A 15,852-nucleotide genomic window follows, 5' to 3' on the forward strand; every position below is an offset into this window, starting at 1 on the left:
TGGCTGAGAATCTCCGGGCCGTCCTCTACCGAGACAAGAAAACAAGCGAGGTTTTCCCAGCAGCTTCTATGCTGGAGAGACAGATCATCGCCCCACCATATTCCGCCGTCAGTGTAGGAGGTGCAAAGACTTGGAAGCGCGATCCCCATACCACACCACCAGCAGGGATATGCAGTTCAGGACTCATCTGCCCACAAGTCCTCCAATGTGACACACCCAGCTCGGGCTCAGATTTAAGGACTGAGCATGAATGCAAAAAGCCTTCAGTACAATCTTGAACTAGCACCTCTTTGCCCAAGGATTTTATTTCCTGCAATATCTCGAAGGGAAACAACTCCACAGGAAAACCGTGCAAGCAAATTTGTTCAGAAAGCTCCGCAATATTTTGGCCTGATTTTCATTTTAGTCCTCTGAGCAAGAGAATCCTGGCGCTAGGCACGCAAGATTTGCAGGAAATCAAAAAGAAAACATTTCTTCTTTACCACAAAAATCCCTTGATATAAGCTTTTCATTCTTATTAATAATAATAGTAAGAATAGTAATGATAAATATTTTGGTGAGAACACATTATAATTCTCCAAGTGCCTAGGAAGATATTGACTATCAGATAGTTCAGCCACAGCGCCAACTTTTCTCTCTTTTCTTGTTGTTCATAATTGACTTTTTGAGAGGTTTTAACGAGGAAAGCATGGTTTCCCAGACCTGCCCTGGTTACCCCCACAGCCCCTTGGGTTTCCAGGATAAGCATGAGATAAGTCTACATACATTGGAGACCAGTATATGGTCCTTTTCTCCTGCATATTCATTGTGGCTATGACGTCACCAGGACAGGTTCGGGAAGCCCTGCAATACAGGGAGGAATGGAAAAATACAGAACAATGGAGATGTGATATCACAATCAAAAACCAGCACAAGTGCCTGAACAGGAGGGGACACCACTGGTCAGAGTCCACCATGATAGAGAACCTTCCACAATGGGTCACAGACATTATCGTATAGGATCTATGCAATGGAGCGCAAATAAAACCTGCTCCAAAGGAAGGGACATGCTGCAACTGAAAATAGCTCAGGCAGGAAATGTAGCCACATAAAGTGGGATTATTGTTAATCACACTGAGAAGGACAAACATTTCTCAGATGAGAAAGCTTAAAGTAGGAATCAGAAGTTTTTGTTCAAGATAATATAGACATGGAAACCTGATTTTGTGATATTTTGCATTTCTAATGTGGTAGGGTTTTCAATAAGCTAGGAATTTCCCAGATAGGCTAAAGTCATTCTTCCAAAACGTGGAGTGAAGGATTCAAACGCCCCCAAGCAGTAGCAGTCGAGATTCTGGCTACACGAAGGAGCTGGGGAATCACGTTGATTGTCTGCGCTAAAATTTAGTTGCTCAGCTCTGGGCAGCAAAATAGCAGGCCTTAATCTAGGTGGCTTGACACTGAAAGGTGGCCTGAACCTAGCCAGACAAAATTAGGGTATTAAGATTCAGATCAGAATAGACCTCTGCATGAGCTGTACGTGCTGCATCAAGCTTCATACTCTCACGGCACAGTAACATTACCGGTTTGAAACGCCGTTGTATCGCTGGTTGCACTGCTGCATGTTGCACTGAATGCTGTAACAGCCATGAGGTAGGTCTGACCGCACTGGAGGTCTGCGACATCGCAGGTTGTGTCTGTGGTGTTGCAGGAGAGCTGCTGTCCATCGGGTCCAGTCACGGTGGACGTGTAATGCACAGCTCCAGCAGCTCCGTCCCAGGACAGCGTCGCTGTGTTTGATCCACAGTCAAGCAGTATTTCCGTGTTATTTGGTTTGCAGGGAGCTGCAGAAAAATAAAAAGCATTTCATAAACCATACACAGACTCAAGACGCCCAGGGGAAACAGATTGTGTTTACCGACAGATTAATCTTTTAGAAGCAGAGGAATCAGAAAATTCTACAGACTCCTCTTCTTTCTTGCCAGTTGTTGGGTTAATAAGGTTGGATGTAACAAAAGTTGTACAGCGGGCAACAAAGCAATACTGAGCTGGTGGAGGGAGATGCTGTGGAAAGTGGAAGAATCTGTACACATGATGATTTCTTCTTTGGGCAAGCCTGGGCACCCATTATCAGTAAAGGATAATTATAGGGTCGTGCCCTTTGATGTAGTAGAGCTCAGGCTAGAAAAAATGTAAATTCACAGATAAGTTTCACCTGGACATTTGATATCAGGTGATATTTTCCAACCTCCTGCCTCTCTCTGCTTCGGGAAGGGCTATTTTGCAAGACAGAATGAAATAGAACAAGACCCATGGATTTATTGCTTAATGTGACTGACTCATTAATGTTCCGACACCGCTGCGTCCGTTTTCATTGGTTAAAATCACCTTGGGTGAGCAGTTTCTAAAGGGTCTATACTGGGGCAAAGTCCCCGAACACTTTTTACCCAGGGGTCTTTGCACCAATTTTCTAAGAGAAAGTCTGCATGTGCTGTCACTTGGAAATTTGACATGTATGCTACCCCCCCCCCCCCCCCCCCGATACAAACATGCCCCTGGGAATATGTCCTCTTAAAGCAGCTAAGAGTGGGACATTGCGTGGATTTTATACAGAGGGAAGGCAGTGGCTTCCAAAATTGCTCTCTTAAGGTCTGTTTTTCACAGTCAGTCAGCTCACCGCGTTTCCCTAGCAGCTGGTGGTGACTTCCTAAAGGCTCCCATTGAAATGAGTAGGATTTTTATTTTCAATTGAAACAGTTTTTCGGAAACCACAGACAAGGTACAAGCTGGCGCTTATGATTAAAATGATACAAGACTTCTCAGATTAAATGTTAAACTACATTTGAAAGGAGCTCCATCACGTTTTCTCCTCTCACAGGAATAAATGGAACCTGTTGAAATGCGACACGTGACGCCACAGTGTTAGTGTTATACACATTTCAAGCACATTTTCTAAAAGAGTGGGCAATTCTCTGTTGAATTACGCTGATTTAAGTAGAAGGGTTTGTTGTGGCAGCTATTTTAGGTGGTGCTCCTTTCATTATTACTTTCTCAGGGGCTCTCTCTTTTCTCTCTTTGCTATTGCTTCATGCAGGTTCAGGGATCCCATATGATGTCATTGCCCAGATGTCTGAGGTCACAATAAATATGGTGGCCTGCATATTGGAGGGGGATGGGCGTAGAGCTGAGGGTTGCTGAGTACAAATCAGTGCTCCCAGCACTGTTCAAAGCCAACTCTGATTTTGGGGTTCACCACACAACTTGGAACTGCAGTCACTATGAGCAGCTTTCTCCTTTTCTCACCTCCATCCAGAGCGCCCAGCTCACGGTGGGGCTTAGTAAATACTGGCTCATAGGGTAAAATTAATTATCAGACAGACACCTTCTTAAAGAGGAACACCCTTATTAGGAACATCTCTATTAATCCAGCTCTGTCACAAGAGCTCTTATTTAAATAAGAATAAGTGAGAGGAATCACTTGAGGTTTTAAGAACATATAGATTTTGAGACTGCAGAGATCCATTCTTCAGATTTCAAAATGTTATTGTACTTCTTAGACCATAATAAACACAATAATTCAATGTCTTGAATCACTGTGATACCCTTGCATGTTATTGAAATGTTGTGATGTACAGGAAACAGACACAAACCACAAGAGGAAGTGAGAGAAAATGTCAATGACTATCTGAATATTATTGTTCTTTATAAACCCCTCAGTTTAGAATTTATTAATGACACAGACTGAGATCCTCAGACCAGGGATCGGCAACTCTGGTCCTCAAATGCCACAAATTGTGGATATCTTGAAAAGCAGACCTATTTGTGGCATTTGAGGACCAGAGTTGCCTACCTGTCTTAGATTAACAGTGGTCTTACATGCATCGTTTGAACATCAGCAATAACACTGTGAATAAACATGTGGATAAAGATGAACCAGTTGATATTGTGTATCTGGACTTTCAGAAAGCATTTGACAAAGTACCTCATGAAAGACTCTTTAGGAAATTAGAAAGTCATGGAATAGGAGGCAATGTTCTATTGTGGATTGAGAACATGTCATACTGGATCAAGACCAATATCCTGTTTCCAATCCAGGTCACAAGTACCTGGCCAGATGCCAAGAGGTAGATAGAATCCATACTGCTTATCACATGGATAAAAAGTGGATTTCTGCAACTCCCCCTTAATAATGGTTAATGGACTTTTCCTCCAGGAACTTGTCTAAATCTTTTTTAAATGCAGCTACACTAATAGCTTTCACCACATCCTCTGGCAATGAATTCCAGAGCTTAATTTTGCATTAAGAAAAAAAATGTTTTCTCTTATTAGTAACTTCATTGTGTGTCCCCTGGTCTTTGTACTTTTTGAATCTCCCCTCAGCCGTCTCTTCTCCAAGTTGAAGAGTCCTAACCTCTTTAGCCTTTCTCCATAGGGGAATTGTTCAATCTCCTTTATCATTTTGGTCACCCTTCTCTGTACCTTTTCTGACAACTGGTGAAAAGATGGAAAACAGAAATTTGGGTTAAATGGTAACTTTTCTCAGTGCAGAAAGGTGAATAGTGGCATGTCCTAGGGATCTGCCCTGGGAACACTGCTTTTTAACATTTATTTATTTATTTATTTATTTATTTATTTATTTATTTATTTCTTTTATATACCGACGTTCGATCGAGATATCACATCGGTTTCCAGATAACTAAAAGAATAGTTATCTATGAACATATTTATAAATGACCTGGAAATGGGAACAGCAAGTGAGGTGATCAAATTTTCTGATGATAAAATTATTCAAAGTTGTTAAATCACCAGAGGAATGGGAGAAATTGAAAAAGGACCCTGTCATTATGGCAGATGACATTTAATGTGGACAAGTGCAAAGTGATGCATGAAGGGAAGAGTAACCCAAATTGTAACTACACCATACAAGGATCCACATTGGGAGTTACTACCCAGGAAAAGGATCTGGGTGGGCATCATCGCAATGTGCAGTGGTGGCCAAGAAAGCAAATAGAATGCTAGGAATTATTGGGAAAGGAATGGAGAATAAAGCCTCTGTATTGATCCATGGTGTGGCCACACCTTGAGTATTGTTTGCAGTGCTGGTCACTACATCTCATAACAACTCAATGCAAGTTAAGCTCTGGAAGTCATTGCCAGAGGATGTGATTATGGCAGTTAGTGTAACTGGGTTTAAAAAAAGGTTTGGATAAGTTCCTAGAGGAGAAGTCTATAAACTGCTAATAATCAATAAGGAATAGTAGCTTGGGACCTATTTAATGTTTGGGTACTTGCCAGGTACTTGTGATTTGGATTGGCCACTGTTGGACACAGGATGCTGGGCTTGGTGGACCCGTGGTCTGACCCAGTATGGCATATATATATAGTGGGATTAGAAAAGGTACAGAGAAAGGCAACCAAAATGATAAAGGGGATAGAACGATTCCCTATGAGGAAAGACTAAAGAGATAAGGGCTCTTCAGCCTAGAGAAGGGACAGCTGAAGGGAGATATGACAGAGGTCTATAAAATAATGAGTGGAGTGAAATGGATAAATGCAAATCCTTATTTACTCTTTCAAAAAGTACAAAGATTAGGAGACATGCAGTGAAGTTAGTAGGAAATATATTTCAGACAAATAGGAGAGAATATTTTTTTACTCAACACATAATTAAACTCTGGAATTTGTTGCCAGAGGATGTGGTAAAAGATGTTTAAAAAAGGTTTGGACAGGTTCCTGAAAGAAAAGTCCATAAGACCATTATTAAGGTGGACTTGGGGTAATCCACTGCTTATCCCTGGGAAAACTAGCATGGAATCTATCAACTTTAGAGATCCTGCCAGGTACTTGTGACTTGGCTTGGCCAATGGCTACTGTTGGAAACAGGATACTTGGCTTGATGGACATTTGGTCTGACCCAGTATGGCAAATCTTATGTTATTATGGTTTTAGCAATAACATATCAGTAATATGAACATTGAACCTCTTCTCGGTCTCTTTTGGCTGTGATAAAATATGAAATCCAAGTCATTAGCTGAGAACAATACTTTCTTGGCCTTTTGGCTGAAACTGAGAATCTGTACAACATGGAGGGGTTAATGCTCTGCCACTTACCTTCACTGGGGAAAACAAAATTGTTTAGACCCTGACCAGACCAGGAGGATTAAACCTCCTATTTAAATTAAATCATAGGTTAGAAGTCCTGAGATACAACACGTTGTCCCCTCTACCACTGGCTTTCTCTATCACTCTGCGCATGTCCCGTACCCAGCTGCAAATGAAGTAATAACACTAGTAACACTGCTCCTCACCTCCTCACCTCCTTAGAAGTTTTCATAATCGTCAAGTGCCAAAAATGTGTTGCAAATTTGAAAGAGGATGGGTACCCTGCTGACAAAGGCTATGCTTTATAAACCTGAATTATCATCATTATTTCCATTCCCAGGGTCTGGCAATCTGAGTTCTTCTCATTAACTCCTTGAAATGTGCAGAGTAGCAGCTGCTGCTAACAATTATCATATGAGCAGCGTTCAGCTCTCTGCTTGGTCTCACATTCATCTGAAAGTGCAGGAGACGCTGCCTTTTTGTGACCCATTAGATCTTCATGATAGCCCTAGACTTAAGGCTAACCAATGTCCCTAACATGTCATAATGACTGTATTCTAATGAAGTGTCTTAGTTCAGGTAACTGCAATGCACTTGTTCTTTAGGACATTTGTAATGTATTTTTACTTTAATATTGAAGCTATCTAGAGATGAATCCGAAAATTACTATTCCCATGTCGAGAAAGGTCTGTTTAGGATGGAGAGCAGGAGATTTGTAAACCAGTCATAGGTCGTATCGCTTCCAATACAACACACGTTACTTTTTGAATACAATACACTTACCGGTCTCCAGTACCGCGGTGGCGCTGGCTGCACTGCTGCAGTTTGCACTGAGTGCCGTGACCGTCACGGCATATGTCTGACCACATTGCAGGCCACTTACGCTACACCTGGTAGCTGTGGTGTTACACAGGTGCTGCTCTCCACCCGGCCCGGTCATCGTTGAAGCGTAACTCACAGCCCCTGCTGCGTTATCCCAAGACAGTGTGGCAGTGTTTGTTGCACAATCAAGCTGAGTGGTCACATTCTTCAGACTGCAGGGAGCTAAAGAGAAAGGCAATGTAACTTTATTATTATTGCCTGGATGCAAGGTGGGAGAGTGAAGCAAAGGGATCTGGAGACAGCTGCAGCTAGCAGGAATAACCAAGATGCCAGGAGAGCTGGAAATGAGCTGGAGAAAGCTGGGTCATCTCTTAGAGAGACTGCCTCAGACTATATTATCATGCATTCCCACAGGACAGGGGTTAGGTACTTGTTCCAGCCTGAGAGACCCTCTGAATTCACTTTGGAGGTGATCTAGAAGGTTATTGCGGGGCTTGGAAATTCCTTGAGTGAATTTCTTGGACAATAAAATCAAGTTCAATTGCAGGAGATTATGGAGTGCATAGAAGTGGAAGAGAATAAAATTGAGAAGCAGAGAGGATTTCAGGGAGCTATTATTAAAGTCAATGCTTGCTTACTTTTCAAAGTGAAGAATTTGGAAAACTTGGTTATATATCACAGCTTGTAGCTTATAAATTTTCCCAGAGCTGCCTCTGTTCTGGATTGGTTCAAGCATTATTTGACTGTGATTCCTAAGTTAGCCGTTCAATCTGTTCTGCCACTGTTTCAAGAAAATGTTACCTCCTGCTCTTTACAATCTTAAGCTTTCCTGGAGACACTGGATGAGAAACTGGCAGTACCAGAGACCCCGATTGTATCGTTGGCATTAGATTCAGACATTGAGTGCTTAGAATGTCAAAGCATCAGGAAGATCGATGTATTAATACCAATGTCAGGGCTTTTCCTGATGTAGCAAAGGCTACGCAGAAAAAAAACGAATGCAGTTCTTATTCATTCAGCCCAAGTACTTCAATTTCCATGCAAATGTGTGGTTCCATACAAGAATGTCTCCTGTATTTTGGTCAGTTAGCTTTGTTCCCGGAGGATAGGACTGTGCAGGAAGGGCAGGCTTCCTCTTCCTTGTCTTAATATCTCTCTTAAGATATTGGACTGTCTCTCTCCTGCCAGTTTCTTTTCTTTTTGGAATCTATTAGGTTTTTCCTGTTGGATTGGGACTTTGCCCCTCCTCCCCCTTAAATTGAGAACTTGGATGAGCAAATTAATAATGTATATGTGCATTATCTTTTTGGATTAAGGCCTGGATTTATCAAAATGCACTAAATATCGCCTGTGATAGAAAAAGGGGCGGGTTTATGGTAATAGGCACTTTATCTCAATTTGCACTAATACCTATGGGGCGGATTTTCAGAGCCCTGCTCGCGTAAATCCGCCCAAAACCGGGCGGATTTACGCGAGCAGGGCCCTGCGCGCCGGGAAGCCTATTTTACATAGGCCTCCCGGCGCGCGCAGAGCCCCGGGACTCGCGTAAGTCCCGGGGTTCTCGGAGGGGGGCGTGTCGGGGGGGCAGGCCCGGTCGTCGCGGCGTTTCGGGGGCGTGTCGGCAGCGTTTTGGGGGCGGGTACGGGGGCGTGGCTACGGCCGGGGGCGTGGCCGCGCCCTCCGTAACCGCCCCCAGGTCGCGGCCCGGCGCGCAGGAGTCCCGCTCGCGCGCGGGGATTTACGCCTCCCTCCGGGAGGCGTAAATCCCCCGACAAAGGTAGGATGGGGGTTTAGACAGGGCCGGGCGGGTGGGTTAGGTAGGGGAAGGGAGGGGAAGGTGAGGGGAGGGCAAAGGAAAGTTCCCTTCTAGGCCGCTCCGATTTTGGAGCGGCCTAGGAGGGAACGGGGGTAGGCTGCGTGGCTCGGCGCGCGCAGGCTATACGAAATCGATAGCCTTGCGCGCGCCGATCCAGGATTTTAGCCGATACGCGCGTATCTACTAAAATCCAGCGTACTTTTGTTTGCGCCTGGAGCGCAAACAAAAGTAGGCTATTCGCGCTCGTCTGAAAATCTACCCCTATGTGAACACCTAAGTTACCGCAAATTATAATACCCTCACACTAGATAGGTATTTATATCCCTATGGAAGGCCTACCTAGTAACTCGAGGTGAGGTTTAGGTATTATATTATTTATTTATTTTAAGTTTTTCTATACCGGCATTCACGATAGGAATCGTATCATGCCGGTTTACAATTAACTAGGGGTGCAACAGGAGATATAAATGAATAAATAAGAACATTAACAAGTGCTGAGAGAAATAGTTGCAATTACAATAAAACAGGGATACCACAAAAACTTGGAACAATGAAGAGGCGAAGGGGAAAACAAAAACTTGTGGCAGAGCAAAGGCAATGGGAATTCAATGGGAATTCAATGGGAATGGGAATTCAACATTGATAACAATGGCAATGGGAATTCAACATTGATAACAACATTGATAACAAAGGTATTAGGTATTATTTGTGCAATGTTCTCTCAACCTAGCTTGATGGACTCTCTACCTGATAACATCAAGCTAGGTTGAGAGAACATTGCACAAATCTCATCTTTGGGTGAGTGTCCTCACTCCGAGGGTCATCAAATCTTCACAAGAGAGCACTGTTCTGTTCGTACGTCTCACTTTGAATGTCAAACAGGCCCCTAACCCCCTACACTAATACCTAAACCTCACCTTGAGTTACTAGGTGGGTCTCCCATGTGAAGACATTATGGGTAGGTGTGCTCTCTCTCTCTCTCTCTCTCCTGCTAACTCCTCCTCTTTTTTCAGATTTGCATCGCACCATGCGATATGGTGGTATCACATGCGTTAACGGCACTTTTCGCATGCGATAAGGCCTTATAGCATTTTGATAAATGAGGGGATAAGTTTGCTTTGTTTTTTAACTTGACTATGTTTTATCACAAGTGTTTCTTGAAAATTACAGAAAATGTAAATAAAATGTTTTAAAAAAAATAGTCCTTTTTCTCTCAAAAATCTCCATATCAGCATGTATATTTGTGAAGGGCCCCATGGGGATCCCTAGTAAGGAGTGGTTTTGAATTATCCCTTAAGTTTGCACATTTTATATCCAAAGCCTTGTTTGAGGAGTTTTATGCCAGTAAAAGGTTTATTTCCAATCCACCGCCAGTGCTTGGTAATTTACCTCTTTTGTGTTTTCGGACCCTTCACCAGTGTGATTTCTTTGGGGAAGACATTTTACCCACTCTTCCTTCCCAAGAGGGAGAAAAGGGGAAATCTGAGTTTATTCAAAGTCATCCAGGAGTCCCTCAGTTGTGAAGAAGGAGTGGATACCACCAAGCTGGTAGCATACCCGGAGGAGACTGAAGAGCTACCATGCCGGTGCCCTTAAAGTAACTGAACTGTACTTCAGAGGGTACAAGAGGAAAAGAGAGAAGTGAAGAATTCTGGAGGAAGCGATGGCTCCCACATATTTCAGGGGAATTCCCTAAGGAGATAGGAGGACGTTTTCCAGTTTGCTCAGGGCACCTTCACATTCCATCCAAGGAGAAAGAAGGGACTGATATAGATTAAGGGACCACAGATTCACAGATTTATAGTTTCAGTTGCACGATGAGGCTTGTATCAAGTGCCACATTATTCTTGTTGAACAACTTCCTCAGTAACGTTTTAGGTTGGAACACCATCCCAGAGTCCATGCTTCATTACTGGCACTTAGGGGAAGAGAACACATGTAATGCCCAGGGCCTCTTGGTGCTGATGGAGAGCATCCAGAACTCAGTCCTGGTAGTGAAGGCGGGGCACTTACTCTTTAAGGAAAGCCTGGGTAGGGGGTTACATATGTTTTAATAATTCTGAAGACTTTAAAAATACCTTTCCATATATATGGTAGGCAATAAGCTTTTGAGGTGTACAATATTATATTCTAAATGTGACCCTCCATTCTGCTTAACAATTAGATTTGCAAAGGAGCACATATATGAATTATTTGTGTTTTCAGGAAGATAAGTTACTATCAGAAATCCATTAAACTTACCACTTTCAAACTCAGCTACTGCACTGGCTATGCTGGTGCACTGGTCATTGAAGGCAGTGACAGCTGCAGTGTACCGCTGGCCACACTCCAATCCTGCAATGTGGCATGTTGTATCTGTCGTGTTGCATCCATTCTCCTCCCCATTCGGCCCTGTCACAGTGGATGTATAACTGACTGCTCCTTGAGCGGCGCTCCAGCTCAAGGTTGCGATGTCCGTTCCACAGTCTAACTGCACACTCAAACTCTGAGGGTTGCATGGGACTGAAAGGAGGAAATGATATCCTTTGGTGAGCAAGCTCATTATTTTGGTAATGACTAAAATCTGAAATAAATTGCATGAAACTACATTTCTTGATATGTAAACAAGTTACAGCTAATTTCAAGGAAAGCGTTTCTGTTTCTGTCATTTTAGGATTTTTTGTAATGGAGGTGTACATTTGATCAGAGCTTCACTTTCATCAGAACATTTGAGGTTCTTACAGTAATGAGTCTATGAATGTGTGCACAGCTCACATTCAACATTCATTTTCATACAGAATAGAAGCTGAATAAATTCACTATGTGCACTGCATAAGCACTGCAAACCAGAGGCTCTCAGGAATTAGCTTCTGGGTATTTTCTCCTCTGATAGTGATACATATATAATCAGGCACACAGTTCACTTATGCACCTGTGGACACCAGGGAAAGCCAAAGATTAAGTAGAAAGGCCAACTCTACACACACTAGAAAAGGGAAATATGAGAAAACATAGGCCCTAAAATATTTGTGTGTTTCACATCCACTCCTATGCGAGTTCCAAATTTTCATAAAAATGCTAACAATCTGTAATAGGAAATTTATAATATAAAGTATAAGTATCTTCTCCATTAATCTGTAGCAGATGAATGAGGACCACGCACTGGACACATGCTGAATGAAATACATTTCAAACATATACATGTATCATGGGTCAATTCTCTTTCACTTTATGGTGCACTTGTAAATTATGCTTTTTGGGTAGAAAAAAATGAAGATTATTAAGACTTTTTTTTCTCAAAATGTGCTTTTGGCTACATAGCTTACATACACTTATAAAACCCCATTTCAATTTTTAAATAGAAAAACTCTGTGAAATCCAAATCCCCTATAAATGCTCATATACTTCAGACTGCCAGCCAGATGTAAGGTTTGTGCAATAAAATTTGCAGTAATAAAGCCCAAAAAAGCCCAATATATAGAGATCACTGCTTGAATTTAGCCTCCTAAGTTAGATGCCTATTTTCAGCCGATCTTAGGCATCTAACTAACTGGGAGATTCATTAAGCCGCGGTAGTGCTCTAACATGCGTTAAACAGCTTATATTGTATGATATCCCGCAATTTACATAGTTTGAATATTCCCGCTTAGGTTACCTCTCCTATTCAATGACTTTCTTTGCATGCAATCTGCATGCATGAATAATGCAAATGCAAACAAATAAGGTCATTAATAGGCAGTTCCATGCAAATATTTTATCGCAGCTGACCGAGAAGGTGATCAGCTGCAATAAAATAACACCTCTTAGAAAAGAATTAAATGTGAAGCGGCAGGTCCGGGACCCTAATGCGGATCTCGAGGCTCCTGCCTCACATTTAAAGTAGCAGCAAACAAAAAAATAGTGGGAAAATAGGGAGGTTTAGTATGGGGGGGCCACCACTCGAGGCAGCTCCAACTCCCCCCAAAGTTTAAAAATAAAAAAGAGCCCATGCAGCAATGGCCCCAGCCCCCACCCCTCAAAAAGTTCCTAAAATAACACAGTCCTGGACCCCACCTCCCAAAATCCAACTAACTCCTAACCTTTCCATCCCCCCAAATCCATTCAAAAAAAATGTGCTCCAGGCCCCAGCCCCCCTTCCCATACCCACCCCCTCCCCAAAAGGTAACATTTCAACAGTGTCCTGGGCTCCAGCTCCCCCCCTTCATCTCCCTTCCCCCCACCTCCGACCCTCCTGCCACACCCTCCTGAATCTTAAATTTTCATATGTAATCCCGCAGCAGGGCCGGGTGCGCCCTCGCACCAGGCCTGGTCGGTGCCATTTTCCAAAATGGCGCCGGCCTTGCCTCAGCCATGTGTCTGGGGCAAGGTCAGGGATAAGGTGACCGGGATAAAGTCCAGTCCCAAGTCATTACCGCAGTCACATAGCTGGGTCAAGATCAGGTCAGCGCCATTTTGGAAAACGGCACTGACCGGACCAGGTGCGAGGATGCACCCGGCCCGGACGTGGGATTACATATGAAAATGTAAGGTTCGGTAGGTATGGGAGTAGGGTCGAGGGTCAGAGGGTGGGTGAAGGGGCGGCCGGGGCCATCGCTGTGTGGGCATTTTATTTTAATTTTTAAACTTTGGGGGGAGTCAGGACCACCTGGAGTGGCAGACCTAGGTTGAGCTGAGTATCATGCCCTGCCCCTTATTCCCACTATTTTATTTTTATTTGGGCCAGCAGCCCTTTAAGGTGATGGCGGTCCTTTGAAGTTGGGGTCACCATTGCGTTAAAAGGCCGCTATGCGAATTCTTTTGTCCAGCGGGGTTTGGCCACAAGACAAAAGAACGAGTCATTGAGCCATGATGTTTTTTTTCGGGGAGAGTCCCCACTATTATGGCGACACCCATGATAGTAGGACCCCTCCCTCGAAAAACATCACGGCTTGATGAATCTAGGCCTTAGGTTTAAAATAAACACCGAAAGTTGAGCCAGCTAGTCATTCGCCTGTTTAGGTACCTAAGTAAGGCAGCCAGCTCCAGAAATCTGCACGGAGCACCTAACTTCATCCCCCTGAACCCACTCCTGCCCTGAGTCCTGCCCCTGTTTGCTATTTAGATGCCTACATTATTAAGGAGCCCAGTGAATAGAGGTGCTCAGCTGGGGTACATGTTTTTTTCCTCAGATCTAGGCAACGTTTTCTTAAACTTTGGTGCCTAGATCTTCAGAATATCAGGTTCAAGTTTGCAAGTATTTTGTGTGCACCATTTTGTGTTTGCACCCCAAGCTCCCAAAATATTCACTTCTAGGGAAAGCTGTGCAAGAAAATTAGCAACAGCATCAAAAAGAATGTTCTTGTGCACAGTTTTAGCCCAAGGCACAAACACTGGTGCTTGGTTAGGAAACACAATCCTGCATTCTAAAAGATGCACAAGATGAGTTGCAAGACCTCTGCCAGCTTCCTAAATCTGGCTCATTGGGGGGGCTGAGGCAGTAAAACGCATGCTGAAAACGGGCACCTGTAGTGAGCGCCCGTTGTCTTAATGTGCGCGCAGCCACATCCCCTGGGTGTCCAATGCAATATTTAAAATGCGTGGCAGCCTTAAAAAGGGTGCGCTAAAGGAGAATTGTGCCTGAGTAGTGCTCTATAGTTTATTGCATTGGGCACCTAATTGCAACGGGCGCTCAGTACAAGCATCTGTTTTCATCCCGCTTCTTTTTTTGTTATAATTCATTTCAGCAAAATATTAGGTGCCGCTTGCTCTGGATGTCTAAATTGTGTGGTCATAAGTACACTGGGCTTTTTTAAAATCAAAATAGACATTTATTTTTCTCCACCAGAAGCAGTAAATTAAAGTGTCACAACGATACTAAGGAGAAGGACCCACTTATTGCAACACAGTGAACCCTATTTTTTAATTTTTTTTCATGATCCCTTGCCTGCGAGTTGACTTTATTCCATCTCCGAGGCTGGAGTTAAATTTGCTGGGCACCCAGCGCTTTCCTGCATAGGGGGCTAATAGCTAAGGCCCTCATCTACATGGAATTGCCATCTGACAGGTGCGTGCGCTTTGGACGTCTTAATCTCCTGACTACATCAGGAGCTAGTCTAGCGCGTCCACAACGCACGCCCAACCAGGCGCACTTTATTGCATCGACCCCTGGGTTTTTATGTTTGGTTTTAGGCCCAGTAGTTTCCACCTCCAGCTCAATCAGAATCGGTCCCTATACAGGGAGGTACATGCTCCCTTTTTTCATTTCGTTTGTGTTTTGTTTTGGCGATGTCATTCTTTTCAGGTTTTTTTTCTTCTTTTGTTTCATGTTTTCAAACAGTGTACGCTATAACAATTACCAGTGCTAATTCATAAAATTAAATGGAAAAAAAATGTGTTTCTTTATGCTTCATTTCAGAAATGAAACAACATCATAATATGTAATATTTCTTATGTCACTTCTCTAATCTCTGTTTAGGCTATGGCAGCACGAGCCTTCATTCTGACTTCTACAGAAGGGCTGGGATTTCTCTCTTTTAATCCTTTTCCTATCTCCCTTCTAGTACGGTCATCACAGTGATGTCCTGTGCTAGGGGCCACGGACCGTGACCTACTCAATAACCTGCTTTGCAGGAGGCCAGACACATGTGGTGTAAATGAAAAGTAATGCACAAGAGCTAATTCTGTGTGCTTGCTTCCTTAAGATTGCACAACAGTTATGTTATGTTTAAAGTGTTTTTTTTATCATAACAACTATGACATTTCACTCTAATGGGACTTTTTGCTCTGTCAACAAGGGAAGCAAAAATTGGATGTAATTATTCCCTCTCAAAGAGTTTCCACTGGGTTTCGTGCTATTTCAGAACAGGAAGCAGTTCATGATCAATACAAATATTCTGCTTTCTAGTCACATTTTTCAGACCAAAAAGTCAGCGAAACAATGGACAGAACCTGCATGTTCCTGGAGGGGCGCATGGGGAATTCATTGTGCAATGACACCTATCCGTCTTTTCAGCACTGTGAATCCTTGCTTTTCATAGACAGGTGGGTTTGTTATCCAGATTTCAGTGTAAATAAAAGCACATGTCTTAAACTCCAAAGGCTCTTTACTACCAGTCCATATAGGCCTAACCCTATAGCTTTCATTGTATTTTAACTGCAAGCCAAAGGGAAAATAC

At 43.2% G+C, this 15,852-nt stretch overlaps 1 protein-coding gene across 1 annotated transcript in view; it reads right to left on the minus strand.

The window, feature by feature from the left end:
- The window catches only part of LOC115100214, a 104,064-nt gene extending 96,958 nt beyond the window's left edge, over positions 1-7,106 (minus strand). The window contains exons 1-2 of the mRNA XM_029618540.1: positions 6,865-7,106; positions 1,563-1,823 (exon numbers count right to left, since the gene is read on the minus strand). Of these exons, the coding sequence (XP_029474400.1) occupies positions 1,563-1,823; positions 6,865-7,021 (418 nt within the window). The 5' untranslated portion in view covers positions 7,022-7,106. The remainder of the gene's footprint in view (positions 1-1,562; positions 1,824-6,864) is intronic.
- Positions 7,107-15,852: the final 8,746 nt, after the last annotated feature.

This window comes from Rhinatrema bivittatum, chromosome 10, assembly GCF_901001135.1.
Source record: "Rhinatrema bivittatum chromosome 10, aRhiBiv1.1, whole genome shotgun sequence".
NCBI classification, from domain to species: Eukaryota; Metazoa; Chordata; class Amphibia; order Gymnophiona; family Rhinatrematidae; genus Rhinatrema; species Rhinatrema bivittatum.